The sequence below is a fragment of the Lithobates pipiens genome, unplaced genomic scaffold (assembly GCF_037356315.1).
Source record: "Lithobates pipiens isolate NorthernLeopardFrog02 unplaced genomic scaffold, aLitPip1_a1.2 Scaffold_10, whole genome shotgun sequence".
Taxonomy (NCBI): Eukaryota; Metazoa; Chordata; class Amphibia; order Anura; family Ranidae; genus Lithobates; species Lithobates pipiens.
The window spans coordinates 226296430-226317250 of NW_027507686.1; the positions used below are offsets into that span (position 1 = coordinate 226296430).

General features: G+C 41.9%; 1 protein-coding gene across 1 annotated transcript; it reads right to left on the reverse strand.

Annotated features, from left to right (window-relative positions):
- Positions 1-6218: 6218 nt before the first annotated feature.
- On the reverse strand, positions 6219-18253 carry FGF19 (fibroblast growth factor 19). The gene is made up of 3 exons (XM_077462233.1): positions 17918-18253; positions 16524-16627; positions 6219-11079 (listed from the first exon to the last, which is right to left on the reverse strand). Exons 1-3 carry the CDS (start codon positions 18150-18152, stop codon positions 10780-10782), a joined length of 639 nt encoding a protein of 212 aa, XP_077318359.1. The 5' UTR covers positions 18153-18253; the 3' UTR covers positions 6219-10779.
- Positions 18254-20821: the final 2568 nt, after the last annotated feature.

Below are 20821 nucleotides of genomic sequence, written 5' to 3' on the forward strand. Positions count from 1 at the left end.
GTACAGAGGTCAAAGTCTTAAGAGGCAGCCAGTACAGATTGCTTTGTAATCAATTGCACATGATTAGAGGTAATGCAGAAAGCAACACAATCATCATTATCCTGTCTTTGATCTCTGCTCAGTACCATCTTGTGAAAGTTACGAGATGTTTCTGCTTTGAAGTAAACAGCAATATAAGTAGTTTAGGTACAGTAGTTGTTTATAAAAGGTAACTAGTTTGATAACAAAATGGCTTAGTTTTATTTTTTTTTTACTGCAAATTTTGATCAAGCTCCGTGCTTGTATGCTTGTACACTTTAACAGTCCCCTGCTTGTTGTAAGTGATGTATGGGTGCACATTTATAATGCAGAGAATGTGACATTCATCAAACGTTCACTGGCAGCAGGACTGGACTGGGACAGAAATTTGGCCCTGGATTTCATCCAGATCGGCCCATTTGCATTTTGAGTGTCCCATCAGCACTCCCTTACATCAGAGTGTCCCATTACCAGCACCCTTACATCAGAGTGTCCCATCAGCAGCCCCCTTACATCAGAGTGTCCAATCAGCAGCCCCCTTACATCAGAGTGTCCCATCAGCAGCCCCCTTACATCAGAGTGTTCAATCAGCAGCCCCCTTACATCAGAGTGTCCCATGATCAGCCCCTTTACATCAGAGTGTCCCATTACCAGCTCCCCCTTACATCAGAGTGTCCCATCAGCAGCCCCCTTACATCAGAGTGTCCCATCATCAGCCCCTTTACATCAGAGTGTCCCATTACCAGCTCCCCCTTACATCAGAGTGTCCCATCAGCAGCCCCCTTACATCAGAGTGTCCCACCAGCAGCCCCCTTACATCAGAGTGTCCCATCAGCAGCCCACTTACATTTTGAGTGTCCTATCAGCACCCCCTTACATCAGAGTGTCCCATCAGCAGCCCTCTTACATCAGAGTGTCCCATCAGCAGCCCACTTACATTTTGAGTGTCCCATCATCAGCACCCCCTTACATCAGAGTGTCCCATCATCAGCCCCCTTACATCAGAGTGTCCCATTACCATCACCTTTACATCAGAGTGTCCCATCAGCAGCCCCCTTACATCAAAGTGTCCCATTAGCAGCCCCCTTACATCAGAGTGTCCCATTAGCACCCCCTTACATCAGAGTGTCCCATCAGCAGCCCCTTACATCAGAGTGGCCCATCACCAGCCCCCTTACATCAAAGTGGCCCACTGAGTTATCAGCCCACCGGGAAACTCCCGGTAGTCCCAATGACCAGTACATGCCTGACTGGCAGTGAATCATCCCCTGTATATTCTGTATATTAGGGGCTCATTCACACTTCTTTGTCCCTCTATAGTACATTATTACATGCAAGTTACATTAAGGCAGCCCATCCAAAGCACAGGGAAAGACAAAAGAACAGGCAGTCAGCAGTTTTCCCAATAAAATGCACCACAACATATAGCCGTGCTCCTGTGCACTGGGGTTTGCATGTGTGTTGAAGCTGCAGTGTTTTAGTTCTTCGGGGTGCATTTCAAAATGAATGGCACCACACGTGCTAATACGCATACAGTACCTCCCAACATTTTGAGATGGGAATGACTGCCCCGCTCTATGCTGACGTCACAAAAATCAGTCCAAGCACCATGTCATCACAACCACGGAGTCTGGATCCGCTAATATTGGCGAGCTGCTGAGAGACTGAGATCACTGCTCCCCGCCCTTCCACAGCTCAGCGCTCCAGTGAGCGGGGAGGAGGCAGAGAGGAGAACTGCTGATTGACAGCCAGCAGCTCTCTGCTTGGGGAGCTGTGATAACCGAGCCATCAGCAGAGTTTGATCACTCGGTTCTCAGTGTAGAGGCGCCGAGGGACAGATGCAGCATCGAAACAATGCTGCATCCACCTACGTAAGTGTAAACCTGCAAAAAATATATACTTCTCTTTTAAAAAGTACAGTAACAGTTCACAAAAAACAGGAGGGCTGCCCAACTAGGTGTACTCATGGTTTCCAGTAAGGTGAAGAGTGCTGGTATCAGCCAGACTGATAGCATCTGTAAAGAGAGCAGAATGCTATGCCCAAGCGGGATGATGTCCGAAGGAGTTGTGGACCTACGCTTTCCCTCCTCATCAGAAACTATTCCCAACTGCTAGTACTGTCCTTAACAGGCAGGGTAGCTGTCTCTTCTCTACCAACATCACAAAATGTGCGCCAAGCCTGGGAGCCAGGGCCTTAAATAGTCTCTGCCTGACCCAAGATGGCTGACAGAGTCACATGGGACGGTAACATCCAACTTGATTGCTACCTCTCCAGCTACAGGGCTGCTACTGATGAGCGCCACCTGCAGTGAAGAAAGTATTCTGCACCTGCCTACATGCAATGCAAAGGTGTCTTTTAGTCCTAAAACACATTGACCAGGAAGATTCACCTGCATTTTTAGTGAATGTCACATTCACTGCTTTATAAATTTGTCCCATTATGTCAAATTTAATGCTGAGTAGATAGACAAGAAACAAGTTTTTCTGTGGCTATTTTGTTTAGCTTCCTTTATATGTTCAGCTATATGTTTTTGCCTTAGACCCCTTTCATACTGGGGGTCAGGCCGTCGGTAATAAAATAGTGGCGCTTTACCGTCATTTTAGCAGGGGTTTGCGGCCGCTAGCAGGGCGGTTTTAACCTCCACTAGGGGGCGAAAAAGGGTTAAAACCCACTGCAGTGGCGCTTTGCCATCGATTCTGCAGCAGTGCCCATTCATTTCAATGGGCAGGAACGGTGAAGGAGCGGTGAAGGAGCGGTGTTTACCCCACTCCAAAGATACTACTTGCAGGATATTTTTAGCGTCCTGCCGGCGCACCGCTCCAGTGTGAAAGCCCTCTGGCTTTCACACTGGAGTGACAGGAGAGGCGCTTTACAAGCGCTATGCAGGTGCTATTTTTAGCGCTGTAGCGCCTGTAAAGCACCTCAGTGAAAGGGGTCTTATAGTATTAGTTGTTTTTTTAATGTTTATGTTTGATTTGGCTAAATATGATTCTAATTATCTGCTTATTTAGTATCAATCCCCCCACCCCCATTTTTGCTAAAACTCTGCATTAAACTGAAAAAAAAACACTTGTGAGGGAAAAAAAGTTATTTAATATATTAATGTACTGACTTTTTCCCTGACTTCCTTACCACAGAGGGTGATGTCATCATCCTGCCGGCGAGATCCCGAGAAATGCTTAGTTCTCCATGGCAGCACAATCATCACATCCCGATCATGCAAAAAAGATGCTGCATCACAATGCATTTTGGGGCAATACACGTTCCCTTTCTGCTCTTCCACTGGGGCTAGAAGTCATTTTTGGCTTTCTACCCTAAATGAATTGTAATCTGCACAAACAAGATAACTCTTATTGGAAACAGCTGTAGTGTTTTAGTGAGTACAAACCTTGAGTTGTTGAAACAGTTCCCTTGGCCACTTGTGCGATGTAGACACTGTATGTGGTTCACCCTGTAAGTGATGCTGGTCTTCCTGCAAGTGATAGAGAGGTGCGGAGCCAGGAGCCAAGTAGGTGAGATGCAAGTGTAGGACTACCCCCGCAGGCACCCTGATGACTGCGTTCCCCACTCCTGCACAGCCAGGCAACAAGAATTTTTCACACTTTCTCCAAACACAAGAGTCTTTGGGCTTGTTTTTTTTATTTTTTTTATTAGGGGTAATAACTTGGATGGGGAATAGGAATTATGGGATGCCCAGCTCGATTGCAACAAAACAGGGACAACTTCCTCCCTATGTACACGCCCAAGAACTCTCTTCCTCCTGAACACTGACAGCCTCTGATTATTAAAGATGTAAGAGCCATAGAAATTCTCAGTTTCTCGAAAAGTAGCACAAAGTGTTGTAGGCTGCATACCGGAGTATCTCCAACTCCAGTGTAGATACTGATCCCAGCTCTACTGCCAGCAGGAACTACCAGCCCACCTGGCTGCTTCTTCACCAGCCCACCAGGCTGCCCTGAAGATCTCCCAGGGCAAGAGAAAGGGAAGATTAAGCACAACACTGTCTTCCAGAAAGGCTTGCTACATGTGGAAGTCTCTCCCCTTGTGAATTCCTGGGTGTGCTGATGTACTCAGACTGTCCTCCTTGCTCCTGCTGCTTCCTTAGGCAAGTTTCCTTTGGAAACCATATTGCTGTCAGGATCCTCCCAAGCCAGCTCCAGGCAGAGCCCCCCCTCCCCCCAGACCTGGGGTTCCCCTCCAGGCCACCGACAGTCTGCTCAGCACTTCATCTTACACCCAATTCACCTGCTGGCATGACTCATCAATATTTAAGGGCTGGCTCAGCCACCCTGCCAGGCCCACTGATTGAGGATTGGCCAAGCTCCCCTACGTATGCAGATTAACTCACCCACCCTCTAGCTTCTAGAAAATTCTCCAAACTTCCAGAGGGAGTTACCAGAGACCTGCTTCTGTGAGTCATCCAGCCTGACCTACAGTAAACCCATGACCCAATTAAGATTCACAAGTTACTTATGAGTCAAACCATACCTACCCTTACAGTAGCACACTAGAGGGTGGTACAAAGGGAAGTTTTTTGGGGGGAGGGGGGAATATATGAGGGCTGGGAGATGTGCAGAGGTGGGGGATGTGGGAGAGTGGTGCAGAGGTCAGAGCTGAGGAGGAGTGGAAATGAGATGTGGACAGCCTGTGAAAGAGAGCTTAACCTGTCACACTGCGCATAGCACACCCCTAAACCCTACACTCTGTATGTAGTGCACTCCTCAACCCTGCACTCTGTACACAGCGCATCCCTGAACTCTGCACCCTGTACATAGCACATCCCTGAACTCTGCACTTAATGCACTTCTAGTATTTATTCCCTCTTTAACATCCTCTCATTGTTAGGGCAGTTTGGCCACACCCACTGTTCGAAGCGGTTTGACGGCGGAGGGCGTGGTTGAGTTCTTGAACTTATTCTGTGAGAAAAAAGAAGCTAATAACTTTATATAGTCTTACAGATATAACCGTCCCTTTGAGGGCAACCATAATGCAGATGTGGCCTGCAATTAAATTGAGTTTGACACCCCTGCTATAGAGTGTCACTTGAGTGACAGCTTTAAGGCTGGATTCACATCTATGCATTTTTTGTGCTTTTTGCATTTTGCAGATTTGCACTACAGATCGGGTTCCATAGGAAACCATTTTAAATGGACTCTAGTGCAAATCTACAAAATGCAAAAAGCACTAAAACTGCATAGGTGTGAATCCAGCCTTAGGCCGCGTACACACGGGCGGATTGTCTGTCCAACTTAGTCCGCTGAACCGTGTTTCAGCGGACAATCCGCTCGTGTGTGGGCTTCAGCTGACTTTTTCAGCGGACAGTCTGGCGGACTAAGTCTTTCGGAATTTCCGTAATTTTGTCCGTCCAAACTTGGTTTTGTCCATCCAAACTTGGTTTCAGCGGACAGTCCGCTCGTGTGTAGGCAAGTTGGACGGACTAAGTATGGCGCATGCTCAGAAAGGATTTACACGGCCGAAGGTTGCATTGCAGTGTATTGGACGTCGTTTTTCTAGTCCCGTTGTACGTGCTGTACACGTCATCGCGCAAGCTTTCAGCGGACTGTCTGTTCATCGTGTGTGGTCAAGTCCGTTCATTCAAAAGTAGGACGGACTGTCTGTCGGATTGTCTGACGAACTTAGTTGGGCAGACAATCCGCCCGTGTGTACGTGGCCTTAGTCTGCTGGGGCTGCTGACATCACATCTAATATGTCGGCAGTCAGTACCCAGAAGAAATTGAATTTCTACACATATATCTACACACTATATTTTCTGCACATATAAGTCTATGGGAAGAGTTTTGTTCAAACTAATGGTCTGGCAACAGGGTCTCTTTTAATGTAAATTAAAAGTAATTAGCGATCTTGATGCAGTTCTCACTTAAACATGAGATATATTTCTTGGCCACAAAAATCTGACCTTTCTTTTTGCCTCCATTGATTCTTTTTTCTCACCTCTCTGGCTCACATCCTTTCCCATCACAAACCCCATTGTTTTATTGTTAAAAAGCTTTCAGACGCATTTAAATGTATGGGTAACATATGTAAAAGAGCATTAGAAACTCACAAACACTGCATGAAAGAATGGCCATTTATTTACAAAATCGTACAAAGAGACACAAGCATATAACAAAGCATTTAAAAATTCTGAATGGATATAGAAAACTATACAAATGCATCTATAAATATAAGTATATAAATATAGTAAAAAATAAATGTATGTTAAAATAAATTAAATATAAATAGTGCATTTAAAAACCAAGTGCTTAGAGAAGAAACATCTTAATAATAAAAAAAGCAACAATAAAAATATAGTTTAAATGTTACATATGCACAGTGTTTTTCTGTAATTTTTTTTCTTTGCTGGGTGAATATTTTCCAAAAGCAGTTGCTCATAGTAACAAAATGTAAAATCCTTTTATGTATGCTAATATTGCATTGAAATTACCTATATGTTAATGTATTTTACATTTAAAGTGAACTCATCAGGTCCTACAAGGTGTGCAAATTACCTATGTTTATAACATGCAGACACCTTATGATGCCTGTGTACCTACAGTTATCTACAAACACCTTTTTATGTGCCAGGGTAAGACCCTGGATCTCAGGTTGTATACTGCGCCTTGACTTCTGTCTAAGTCAGCACTAAGCACTGCCCACTCCAGAGCCACGGACTCTACTGGCCACTAAGGTTTTGGAGTTAGACTGGTAAATAATAAGGGTGAGAGTATAAGGGGTAGCATTTAATGCAAGTTTGGACAGCAAGTTAAAACTTAATTTAAAGTAGTTCTAAAGCCAAGACATTTTTTTTTCTTTTTACCTTAATGCATTCCCTGCATTAAGATTAAAAAAAAAGTTTAAATACTTGTAGTAGTATAAGCCCCTCATCCTCTTGAATACTTACCTGACTCCTCACTTGATCCAGTGCTGTGCCCTTCTGTAGCAGCTCTCTCTCTTCTCGCTCTCACACGTTTTGCTGTGGCAGCGGGAGCCATTGGCTCCTGCTGCTTGTCAATCAAATCCTGTAAGCAGAGATTGAGATGTGGGGCGGAACCACGCTGTGTGTATCTACAGAGGCTCACAGTCTGGATCAAGAGTGAGCCCGCACATCTTCCCCCATAGCAAGCACTTGCTATGGAGGCAGACAAAGAAGAGGAGAAGCCGAGTGAGCCAGTGGAGGGGGGAGAGGAGGTTCAGGGGCCACTCTGTGCAATACCATTGCACAGAGCAGGTAAGCATAACATGTTTGTTTTTTTAATAAAAGGAAATAGATCCCTTAAAACCACTTTAAGCCTAGGATCCCAGGTAAGACATATACACATAGGTACCAAAAAGTGCCCATATGTGACTGTTTTTGTTTGCAGACCTTTATTGCTTTCTGCGCCCCATTGAAAGGTGTTCTTTACTTCCTTTTCCACGGACACAACAAGAATTTAAGATACATGTCCTCAAAAGAGACACAGGCAGCAATAAAAACCCAACAGAGGCTCTGTGGCATTCTACTTTAAAGCTGGATATACAGGCATACCCCACTTTTAAGTCCGCAATGGGCTTTATTTACTAAAACTGGAATGTGCAAAATCAGGCTCACTTCTGCATAGAAACCAATGAGCTTCCAGGTTTTATTACCAAAGCTTAATTGAACAAGCTGGGGTTAGAAGCTCATTGGTTTCTATGCAGATGTGAGCCTGATTTTGCACTTTCTAGCTTTAGTAAATAAAGCCCATTGTGTACTTAAAAGTGGGGTATGCCTGTACACTGTTACCGTACCTCCCAACATTTTGAAATGGGAATGAGGGACACCTACTAGCAAATGTATGTAGGCATAGGACACGCCTCCTGCCACACCCCTTTAAAGGAGAATTAACCAAAAAAAAGGTTAATTAAATCCACAAGGGCTTTTCTTTTAACCACTACTATTCCTTTTATATTGGCTTTTAAAATGTACAAATGCAGCAATTTAGAATTTGGATGAAAGGTTTAGCACTGGGAAACACTTTTTGAAAGATAAAAAGTGCATTTTATATACAACTATATAGATCAGACCAAATTGAGGGACAAATAAGGGGGGAAGAGGGACAGAGGGACATTGCTTCAAATCAGGGACAGTCCCTCGAAATCAGGGACAGTTGGGAGCTATACTGTTCCATGTGCATGTAGCACGCATAATGACACACGTGTCTAAGTGTGAATTGGCCATAGACGTGATCCAACCATATAGGAAAGAATGGATTTTCTACTTGACATGCATTTCACGCAGCAGAATGCAAACTTTGCTGCATCAAAACAGACAAGTGTAAATAGGCCCAAAGTCTAAACCCAAAAACAAAAATGAAATATATTGTAGCTTACCAATCCTTAGATACAGTGGCTGAATTGTTTTTAAGGCTTTTTCCTCTTATTTTCACCTGGCAATCCTACAGATAACCACTTCCTGTGCTTCGGTGGCTACACTCTGATGTGAGATTTTGATTGCTCAGGGACATGCAAATAACCCGTTGTTTAAAACTGTTATTTCAATGAAGCATTGTCATGAAGGGGCAAAATCTCATTCTTATAAGCAATAAAATCCTGAATGCCCTAATTTTAGAGATCCTGTGATTTATAGCATATCTGTGCAAATGATCTCATAAGATTAATATTGTTCACGTTGCCTAACAATCTACTGGAGACTTCCAGAAAAGCAAATAAACAAACAGGCTGTGTTTGTCTAAATGTAGTACTTATAGCTCAGCTATATGTGATCTACGTCGTATAGAAGGTGACAATTGGCCCTTCTGCAATATGTTAATTTCCATGGAATATCATATGAGACATTTGAAAATATGAGAGTAATATCTACTAAACTATTATAAATGTAGTGTGTATTATATGCTTCCTATTCAGAGTTGCCTACATGTAAATACAATATTTTACACTAATTCATGATGGAAAATTGAAGCAATCTTATGAATGGTTCCTTCCTATGCTTGAATTATTTGTTTCCTTGACTTCATCCTTTTCAATAAATCCCTGTATTGCAGTCTATAAAAGTTGGGTTTACCATAATTGCAATCATTATGATATTCTCACTAGACACGGTTATGATATTATTTGTTCTATACTCAACATGCACAGGTATTAAATATAGCATGCATATAACAACGTATCTACAAATGCAAGGCCTGTTATCCAAGAGCTAGAAAAAAGAGTAATGCCGCGTACACACGGTCGGGACTTTCCGGCACACGGTCGGGACTTTCCGGCAGAAAAAGTCAGAATCGTTTCATCGGATATTGCGATCATGTGTGGGCCTCATCTGACTTTATTTTTTTGGAAAATTCTGACGGACCTAGAAATAGAACATGGTTTAAATCTTTCTGACGGAATCAATTCCTATCGGGAAAACCGTTTGTCTGTATGCTGTTCCAACGGACCAAAAACGACGCATGCTCTGAAGCAAGTACGAGACGGCAGCTATTGGCTACTGGCTATTGAACTTCCTTTTTCTAGTCCTGTCATACGTGTTGTACGTCACCGCGTTCTAGACGGTCGGACTTTGGTGTGATCGTGTGTAGGAAAGACCATTTCCGCGGAACTCCGTCGGAAATACCGCCAGAGTTTATTCCGATGGAAAAAACGGCTGTGTGTACGCGGCATCAGGCAGCCAAAACATCTAACATGCATGTGTGCCAACTGTGCCAGATTTGCTATGATAGTGCCTTATCTTGGCCTTCTGTCCCGCAGATGCTATGACCAGGGCCATGTCCTGTGATCACAGCATCCACCTTTTTCGAGTTAATGCACATGTGCAGTAACTCAAAAAGCCATTCATTGTGAGAATCAGGGTGGCTTCTGCATATTTAAAGACAGGGTCTGGGCACATCCAACCTGTAAAGTGGACATGACAAGCAACGCTAACATTTAGAGGCAGAGTCTGGACGGGTCAAACCCTTATAGTAACCTTGATTTGGATGTGCCCATCCAGTAAAGTGGGCTGACAGAATGCAGAACATAGACAGGATTAGCAGTGTCCTGGGACCCGAACCATGATGTTGGTAAGTATGAAAATAGTACTTGTGGCACACAAGTGTTTGAGCCTTGTTTAGCATTGTCAGTGATATCACGTGTCTGCTGACTCCTTACACTTGTCTTCTGGCTTCGATATAAGGCCAACTGCCTCCTGATATCTAAATCATATAGTTTGCCATTTCTTCGGATATTCAGAACATTATTATCTACAACATTCTGACATATGGACATGATTAAAAAAACTTAAAGCAATCTTTACGGTATCCTCAGATTTGGTACCCATATGTCACTTATCAGGCATTCTGAAAATTGTATGTAAGCTATGTATAGCGATAAAATTTCCACAAACACTGGATTACTTTTCAAAGATGTCTTTTGACCCCAAAGACCAGAAAATGGTGTTTGATCGTTTCTTTAGAATGATCATATTGCATGGAAGCTAGCAGCTGAAATGGGTTTGTATAGGTCTAGTGGAATGTTCATGAAATATGCACAAAATTCTTGTGTGGTCTGCAAAAAATCTGTACCAAAAGTTTTATGTCTTTAGGTTTTGACTTGTTGTAGCCTTTCTTCACTATGGAAACAAGGTGGTAAGATGACCTTGGAGTTGTATTGTGCAGTAACTTCTCTTGTTTTTGTCATTTTGCACATTTTTTATGGATCTTTACAGGTTCACTTTGTAAGTATTGCTAGCAATTGTAATTTTTTTCTTTCTTTACATTCCATTTCAGTATATTCCAAAAGTCCAGTTGCTATTTTTTGTCATGGTTTATGAGTCTTAAGGGGTCCATGCTGTCAAAATCTGGAGAATTCTTTTTGTCATCATATTGAAACCCATCATCTTCATCCTCCCGATACTGGTTGAGGTCTAACGGTACCCAGTGTTTTACAGGTAAGAATTGGGACAGTGGTGGATTTCCTTTTCCTTTTGAATGCAGCTTTTGCTTATTGTGTAGAGAGACTGCAATCCCGTATGTCTTCGATTTATACATATTATATCCATCAGGAAGAAGTTCCTCTCTGAAAGAACATTCTTCAGGAGAAAAGTTATTCTGCAAATTGAAAAGCAAAGCTTTAGTATTCATTTTGAAATTAAATTAGTTATCTGAAGTTTCTTGAAGCAATAGATAAGTGGCTAGCTATGCATTTATGCATTTATGTATTGTCACAGCACTGTTTAGGTTCTGCAGTCAGTAAAGACATCTTTTCATTTGTAGAACTGCTTATGCACTTGAAAATTATTATAAAGTGAACCTTTGCCACACTATGGGCACTGTGGCATTTACATGTTTTACCAAGAAGTAAATGGTTAAACCCCCACTGTTGCTGCATTAAAGTCCTTGCCTTAGATGGCACAGGCTCTCCCCGTATCCCCTCCCAGCAGTGATTCAGCAGCCCACCAAGGGTCTTCAAACTCTCTTAACAAGGGGCCAGTTTACTGTCCTTCAGACTTTAGGGGGGCCAGACTTTAGCCAGTAGGAATAGAAATTGTCCTGGCATCAGTGGGAGTAAATCGTGGCCCATTTTTGGTATTAGGGGGAGAAATAGTGCCCCGTTGTTGGTGTCAGTTGGAGAAATTGTGTTCTATTGTTGATGTCAGTAGCAGGAATTATGTTCCATTGTTGGTGTCAGTAGTGCCCCAAGGGCCTGATAAAGGCAAGCAAAGGGCCACAGTTTGAAGACCACTGCTCTAGTAAAACAGGGAAAATATGGTCTAGGAGGAGAGAACAGGGGGAGCTGCTGAGAGAACAACATGAACAGTTTCAGTGCCTTTGCTTTGAATATGAGGATTAGTTGCTCCACAGTGTCTGCAGTTACAGGACTTAGCCCTTGTACACACAGTCGGAGGTTCCGACAACCAAATCCGTCGGATTTTGTCTGACGGATTTTGTCCAAAACTGTTGCATACACACGGTCGGTCAAAGTTGTCGGAAAATCCGACGTGATGACGTTATTTTGTTACGACGGGACTACGTTCATGCTAGTAGCCAATAGCTTTGGTGTAGGAATTTGATCTGAGCATGCATGGCACTTTGTCCGATCAGAATTCTCTACACATGATCGGAGTATGTCCGATCGAAGCATTTTGTGAGAAAATTTTACCAACAAGTTGGAAAACTTGGTCCGTCGGCTACTCCGACGGAAACAGTCCGATGTAGACCACACACAGTCGGAATATCCGTCAAAACGGTCCGATCGGACACATTCCATCGGAATCTCCGACTGTGTGTACAAGGGCTAAGTGGGGCTTCTTTTTCAAGCTAATGAACTGCTTGCTGAATGTCCATAGCCTGGTCACAGCTTCACATTAAGTTAAAATGTTGCTTTGCAATACAATGCTTAATGCAGATACTAGAAATCTTTCTAATGAATAATTGTTCTACAAACATGTGTGCTCTCATCAGGCAACTAACCAGTAGTCACTACAGTTTCCTTTTAAGGTTGCATTCACAGGATAGCGTTTAATGGATGTGCGTATTGTTGCATGACACGCATAGGGCAGCCCATTAATTTCAGTGGGCTGCCCTTTACATGACAAGCACTGCAAAGTAGCTCATGCACCTTTCTGAGATTTGCACAATTTTAACTGCATGGTTTGCCACGTTATTCACACGAAGAATGCACATCTGTTTTGCCACATTTAGGTTGTCATTAAAAATAATTGAAACTGCAAGCATGCAATTGTGTGCACATTCACAAAGCACAATAGTGTGACTGCAGCATGGGTACAGCCACAGTAATGCCACAGAAAGCTGAGCTATATTTGTTGTATATATTTGTTGAGTATACAACTGCCCATAGGCAGCTTTGTAAAACTTAGCCACAGTTCTGATTTCAAGCACTGTGTGCATCTAATGGGCAGTTTATGATCTGTTGGGGGCCTGTAGGCATCCCCCTGTGTACATATCAAATCCTTTTCCAATGTTATGGAGCAAAGGGAAAAACTGTGTAACATTTTAAGAGTAATTGAGGGCAGTGTGGTGTAGATTGCTGAGCCATACACTGTTTGTCTGACTTCTCCCTGATTAATCAATCACTAATACCATTACTCAGCATTTTACACTTTGGTGTAAAATTGTCCTTTAAACAGATTTATAATTTGGCCCTTCTAGTACCCTTTACACAATCTTCCTCACACCTCATGTTCCATTTTTGTCCCGGTAATGACAGGTGAACGAACTCTGGTTCACTGAACAATACATATCGGACAGCAAGGCAACTGCACTTTGCTAGAAGGGAAGTTGTTCAAAGGTACTAGACACCTAACAGGGTTTGCTGCAGTATTTCTCAGTTCAAAATCTTTTCTAAATACAGTATATGTAAAAATAATATAGAAGCCTTACTATTATTACCTACAATTGCCAGCTACAAATATTCTCAATGTTAACAATATATACTGTATATATATTTATATTACAGTATATATACTAAAGCTACCAAGTTGTTGCAGTAACTAATACCGGAGACTGGAGATATCCTTAGTATGGCTATAGATGGTCAAAACCTTCCATAGAATAACTGATAGGTAGAGATCTACTTGATCTCGAATGAGTCCTTATAGCACTGGAATCTGCAGCGATCCTTGTGCTATAAGGACTCATTTGAGATCCAGTAGATCTCTACCCATCAGTTATTCTATGGAAGGTTTTGGCCATCTATAGCCATACTAAGGAAGATCTCCAGTCTCCAGTATTAGTTACTGCAACAACTTGGTAGCTTCAGTATATATACTGTAATATAAATATATATATATATATATATACAGTATATATACTATATATAATGTTAACATTGAGAATATTTGTAGCTGGCAATTGTAGGTAATAATGGTAACACTTCTATATTATTTTTACATATATTTCAAAAATATTTTTGGACTGAGAAATACTGCAGCAAACCCTGTTAGGTGTCTAGAACCTTTGAACAATTTCCCTTCTAGCAAAGTGCAGTTGCCTTGCTGTCCGATATGTATTGTTCAGTAAACCAGAGTTCGTTCACCTGTCATTACCGGGACAAAAATGGAACATGAGGTGTGAGGAAGATTGTGTAAAGGGTAATAGAAGGGTCAAATGATAAATCTGTTTAAAGGACAATTTGACACCAAAGTGTAAAATGCTAAGTAATGGTATTAGTGATTAATCAGGAAGAACAGTCAGACATACAGTGTATGGCTCACAAGCTACACCACATTGACCTCAATTACTCTTATAATGTTACTGATTAGTACAATATGCGGACCATAAGTATTTCCCAGCTCTTGTTTTTTCTAACGCAGCTAATTTTTTTAGGGCTTTTTCAACACAGGAATCCTCATTGACGTTAGACATGTGCAATAGGAAAAAATGTGTTTAGTTTCGTTTCGTTTTAATTCGTTAATTCATTAATTTCGTTTAGTTATATTCGTTAACTTCCTTAAATTCGTTTTCGGATTTCGTTTAGTTTTCTACCGAATTCGAAAAATCAGCCACATTCTAAAATATTTCAACCAAATTCGAAAATATTTCTACCGGATTCTAAATGATTTCAACGTGATTCGAAATTATTTCAACCGCATTCGAAAATATTTTGTTACCCGACTTTAGGGCCATGTATCTCGAGGTGACTTGGTGCTAGAAACTCCAAATTTGGATATGTTATAGTGCTAGTACTATTGTGTTTGTATACCAAATTTTGGGTTTCTAGCTATAAGTGACCCCGAGATATGTGGCCCTAAAGTTGGGTCACAAAATATTTTCGAATGCGGTTGAAATAATGTCGAATCATGTTGAAATCATTTCGAATCCGGTATTGAGTCGAATTTCGGCCGAATTAGGTTGAATTCGTTAGCATTGTAATTCGGTAATTCGGATGCATCCGAATAATGAAAATTTGTCCAAATTTCGAATCAGAACGAAACGAAATGCACATGTCTAATTGACACGTACGTTATACTAATGATGTATTAAGGGTATTATTTTATGTGTTTAGCTAGTCTGTTTTGTATTTATAAAAAACAGTGTTATTGACTTAAAGCAAGGACTGCAGTTTGCCTGACCCAATCTTAGTTGATGCATATATATGTGGGAGCCTCAGCCAGTGTTGCTCTGCAGGACCACCCCCCCCCCCCCCCAAGCACCGGGGCTTAGACATAGAGCTGACCTCTATGACTAAGCCCAAGTGCATACCTCCCAACTTTTTGAGATGGGAATGAGGGACATCTATCAGCAAAAGTATGCAGGCATAGGACACACCCCTTGCCACGCCCCTTAAAGGAGAATTGTACAAAAAAACAAGATTTGTTAGACAAAGAAGTGCTTTTTTTTTTTACCACTACTGTTCCTTTATATTGGCTTTTGGAATTTACAAATGCAGCAATTTAGAAATCAGATGAAATGTTTAGTGCTGGAAAACACTTTTTGATAGATAAAAAGTGCATTTTATATACAATTATATAGATCAGACCAAAATGAGGGACAAATGAGGAGGAATAAGGAAATTGCACGAAATCAGGGACAGTCCCTCGAAATCAGGGACAGTTGGGAGCTCTGCAGGTGAGTGGTGGCGAAATGTGCTTTCATACCTGGAAGCACCAAGTACTTTGTGGTGAGGAAGCAGTGCTGGGGAGTGCTGGGAAGGTGGCCCATTGGTGGACTTTAAACAAACCGTGTCTGTTGTCCTGATTTAATATGCAAATGAAAGTGCAAAACAGCCATAATTAAAAATAATGTTGTTAATCCCCGGCACTGTATTAAAGAGACATTATTTTAAAGAAAAGCTTACACATACGAGAACTTATAGGATTTTTTTGTTAACATTCCATCCACCAAGATATTCCTCTGCCAACACCTATGCACTTGGATGCTATTTGTTACATTTCTTTTCAGTGCAATCTAAATTTACCACCAACAGTCACTTTCTACCATCTCCACACTGTAGTGACCATTTATACGGTGGTGCCATTGAGCATCTCTCTTTATTACTAGTTAGACTGCAATATCAAGTTTTATTTGCAACAGTGTTGCAGATGAAGACTGAACATATGGTTCCAGGTCATAATCACATTAGCCGGTGCAGTGATGAAGGAACCTTTCCAGACTGCTGTACTAAAGCTTTACTAGCAGAGGTCAGGTTTTTGGTCTGGAAAACATGCCCTTCTTCCTCCCACTAGAGCCTCAGCAAAAGAAAATTCCAGAGGGGGACATCATATCTCTTAATTTTCCTATCTGGGAAAAGTGGATAGTGGCCAGGTGCAATCAGATTGTAGCACCACCAAAACCGCTCTGCCCCTTTCTGAAATTCCGGCCAATAGTAAATCAGCCAGAGACAGCCATATAGACAGCAACGGGAGTGTACATTATTTCTCCCGTTACATGCTTGCTTTAATTAACTCTATTGGGGACATTTTATCACTCTTAAAAGAGGAATATTCTAGCAACATAAATATAGGTATAGAAACCTGTTGTATTTACAGATTTCTTAGCAATGCAATGGAAGTGAATGATATAAATACACTTACCATTCCATAGAGCGTGCCCTCGCTTCCCATACACAGATACAGAGACGAGTGATAACCTTTGATGGCCACTACACCTATTCCAACTGCTCTGATTTCAAGTAAACCTAAAAAAAAAAAGAAAATCCGTTATTTCTGTTTTTTTTTTTTTTAACAAATAAAGAAGATAGAAGGAGATCAGATAATCTGAATACATCAGGTAAGAAACAATCAAATGAATTTGTTATCTGACTGCCATGGTTTACTAACCATCGATATTCTAACACAATGACAAAATTAAAATATTTAATTTTTAACAAGACAGAAGCGTGGTCATGTGACTACAAATTGCCATTTCTCCAGGCATTGGGGTTGATTTACTAAAGGCATATACACTGTGCACTTTGCGAAGTACAGTTGCACTCTGCAAGAGCAGTTGCTCCAGAGCTTAGTAAATAAGCAAAAGCTCTGCTGACTTCCATCATCCAATCACGTGCAAGAAAAAAATGCCTTTTTATTTTTACATTTTTCTTGCACGTGATTGGGTATTCTTTGCAAAGTGAAGCTTTACCTCATTTACAAAGCATTAGAGCAACTGCGCTCACAGAGTGGAAAGTTCACAGCCTAACTGACTTTAGTAAATAAATCTCTATTATTTCTGATTATCTAGAGCAGTAGAGCCATGTTCACTTTTAAAGTAAAATTTCTCTTGGCAAAGTGAAGCTTTACCTCATTTACTAAGCATTAGAGCAACTGCGCTTACAGAGTGGAAAGTTCACAGCCTAACTGATTGTAGTAATTCAGCCCCTTTTAGTTCTGATTATCTAGAGAAGTAGAGCCATGTTCACTTTTAAAGTAAAATTTCTCTTTGCAAAGTGAAGCTTTACCTAATTTACTAAGCATTAGAACAGCTGCACTTACAGAGTGGAAAGTTCACAGCCTAACTGACTTTACTAAATCAACCCCTTTTAGTTCTGATTATCTAGAGCAGTAGAGCCATGTTCACTTTTAAAGTAAAATTTCTCTTTGCAAAGTGAATTTTTTACTTTCCGTAGTGAAAGACGTGAAGCAAAGTGACAAGCTACTTTGCAAAAGAATGAACAATCGTGCTCATGGAAAATAAATCAACAAAACAGGATCGTCGCACATACACGATTGAATTCGGCACAACTTCACCTCATTTACTAAACTAAGTAAAAATTCACTTTGCTATTGGAACATGCTCTACCCCCCCTTTGATAAATGAACTCTACTCAATAAAATCTTACTTTTTGGAAAGCACAAGATAATAATAAAAAAAAAAAAAACAACGCAATAGCAAAATGGATTCATATTGTACTTTTTTAGAAGAGTCCCTGATAAATCTCATGCATTGTAATATTTAGTGTACATATAAAAGAAGTTTGCTTGTAACTTACTGTGAAAGCTTTGATGTCTTTCTCCATCTACTCTGCCATCATCGTGTATCCTTAGATAATAGCTCTCCTGCCCATGCTTTCTGCTTGTATACAGACGCCTGATTCTTACAGACTCCCCCCAGTCACCATGCACGTGTGGTCCTGCGTCAAAAAGTGGCAGTGTCTGAACCACCAGCGCCAACCACAGCTCCATCAGCACAACAGAAACACATATCTGAGACATTCTCCTCCACATCTTCTCTGCTTTGGAAATTGCAATTTGAGAGCTCAAAGGCAACACTCAGTGTCACTAAAGTTACTAGGGGCAGACTAAAGCAAGCAATGCTTTTTGCCTAATTGCCTCTGGGCTGTAGTAAATACAAAGCCAATCCCCTGCCTTTTATAGATCCTAAAGATCCTTTATCAGCTTCGTAGATAAGGTAATACATAGATTATCATAGTAATGATTGTGACAGTCCCAGCGTATTGATCTGTATTACATCACTTCTAGGGAAGTCTGCGGCGGTACTCTATTTTTTTTTTTTTTCAGTTTCCTTTTATATGATTGCTCTTTACTGTTGGCTTCATGAATCAGATTTAGTCACTGCACTGATAGTTTTATATACATGTTAAATAATCTAGTTATTACAAGGATCTGATGGTCTTAACTCTTATATTTGATACATTTAAAGCTCATCTCCATGCAGATATAACATAAAATAAATGAATGCACCTCTGTAATCATTATTATATCATTAAATACATTTTTTTTAATTTAAGTAGGGTAATGATCTGATTTTGACTTGGCATCGGCCTACTGAAATACCCTGTACAGTAGATCTCAGACTGGCAGATGGAGAAGCAGCTCATGTGCTATTAAAGAGGAAGTAAAGGCACTTTTTATTTTATTTTTTTAAATGCAACCTGCAAGGCAAAGGCATAATGAGCTAGTATGCATAGCTAAGGAGGTTAAAGCGGGAGTCCGCTGTTTTTTTTTTTTTAAAGCCAGCAGCTACAAATACTGCAGCTGCTGACTTTTAAAATAATGACACTTACCCGCCCAGCGCGCCCGCGATGTCGGCACCCGAAGCCGATCTCTCGATCGTCTCTTGGGTGCTGCCGCCGCCATCTTGGGTATGGGAATCAGGAAGTGGAGCCTTGCGGCTTCATTTCCCGGTTCCCTACTGCGCTGCGCAATAAGGATGGTCCCCGCTGTCTCTGGGATCCATGTGTTTCCCAGCAGACAGCGGGGGACAAAGGGGCATAATCTCCCTTTCCGCAGATAGCTATGCCGGAAGTGGGTGCAGATACCTGTACTGTACAGGTATCTGCACCCCCCTCCCCCCTGAAAAGTGCCAATTGTGGCACCGGAGAGGGGGAGGGTTCCAATGAGCGGAAGGTCCACTTTAGGGTAGACCTCCGCTTTAAAGGTGAAGTACAGCCAAATCTCGTTTGGCTGTACTTCTCCTGTGGATCACAGGAGTGCAGTTCATTTTGCACTCCTGTGACCCATTTTCAGCAGAGAGCGGGCTGAAGTCGTTCCAGGCTCTGCGGCATCACAACCATCGCAACCCAGATCCCTGGATCCTTGGACCAACACCGGCTCAGGCTCTCAGCGAGGCGCTGAGAGCCTGAGCCAGCCAATCCCCCCCCTCCACAGTCCAGGGCTTCAGTGAACAAGGATGGGGTAGAGCAGACAGCGGTGACTGACAGTCACCAGCTCTCTGCTCGGGGAGCTGGGAGAACTGAGCGATCGGCGGTGTTTGATCGCTCGGTTCTCCGTGTTAGAGATGCCGGAGGACATATTCAGCCTCGGGCCGATGCTGCATCCACCTAGGTAAATATGTAGCTAAAAAACAAAACAAAAAAAACCCATACTTCTCTTTTAACTGCAATAGAGAAACCAGGTCTCCGTCCCGGAGGACAGAGTTGTACTGTGCAGCAGAGCTGTGTATATCTTAGAGCTGTATGGACAGATATATAAATTCTTTGGCAGATAAAATAGCTCCCCTTATACATATTTCATCCATGTTTTTTTATCTGTTTGTTTAGAGTTCAGCTTTAATTTTAGAAGCAGTATAAATTCCTTCCTTATGACTTATATGAGGTTGTGTGAGGCTAAAGTTTTCTGTAGATGAAAGAGTGGGGTTATGTACAGGCACAACCCAACCAACCTGGAAGCAAGCTGTATGCAGAGTGCTGCCAGCCTTACACCTTTGTGTGAATGCAGAGAGGATGGAGGAGGAGCTGGAGGATGCAAATGGGAAAAGGCTGACTCAGGTATATTGGGTTGAACAATAATGATTGGAACATATATTTTTTTTATACTGTCTAATTGTTCACCAGCCAACTGGCCCCATCTGCAGGCACCCACAGACATGAGATTAAAGCCTATGCCAGATCAGGTCATCTCATATCTGTGGCAAAACAGCATACATTTACAGTGAAGATCTGGAGCCACATTTGGTCATTTTACTGCCATGCTGCTGACTGCTCTCCTTACCGGAGACTTTGGCACAAGGAAGCAAAGCCCTGCCCCTACCAAGGCAGCTACCTGCACATAATGACACAGTGCAGAACAAGACCCATGCTGAGAAGGGTGGGTGCTACTTTGTAAAAAAAATAAAAAATAAAAAAGAAGGGTGGGTCACGGGTGCTGGATCCTTTACCGCTATGGGGACTTTCTGCATTCCGCCTGCATACAGTCACTCGTCGCTGTACAGCCTGTGAGTGCGCCCGGCCCAGCTTCTAACTCCAGCTTGTTCAATTAAACCTGCTAGCGAATTGGTTAGTATGCAGAGCTGCACCAGATTCTGTGTCCACCATAGTGAGACTGAAGTTGATTTACTAAATCCAAATAGACTGTGCACTTTGCAAATGGAAATGCAGTTGCTCTAGAGACTGGTGGGCAGTGATGTCAAATGC

Bases quoted from the DNA above. Each gene is read 5' to 3' on its own strand.
- FGF19 (XM_077462233.1), bottom strand. From the start codon at position 18,152: ATGTGGAGGAGAATGTCTCAGATATGTGTTTCTGTTGTGCTGATGGAG. The intron at 16,628-17,917 runs GTAAGTTACAAG...TTTTTTTTTTAG, and splicing joins AAGACATCAAAGCTTTCACA to GTTTACTTGAAATCAGAGCA. The intron at 11,080-16,523 runs GTAAGTGTATTT...TTCAATTTGCAG, and splicing joins AGGGCACGCTCTATGGAATG to AATAACTTTTCTCCTGAAGA.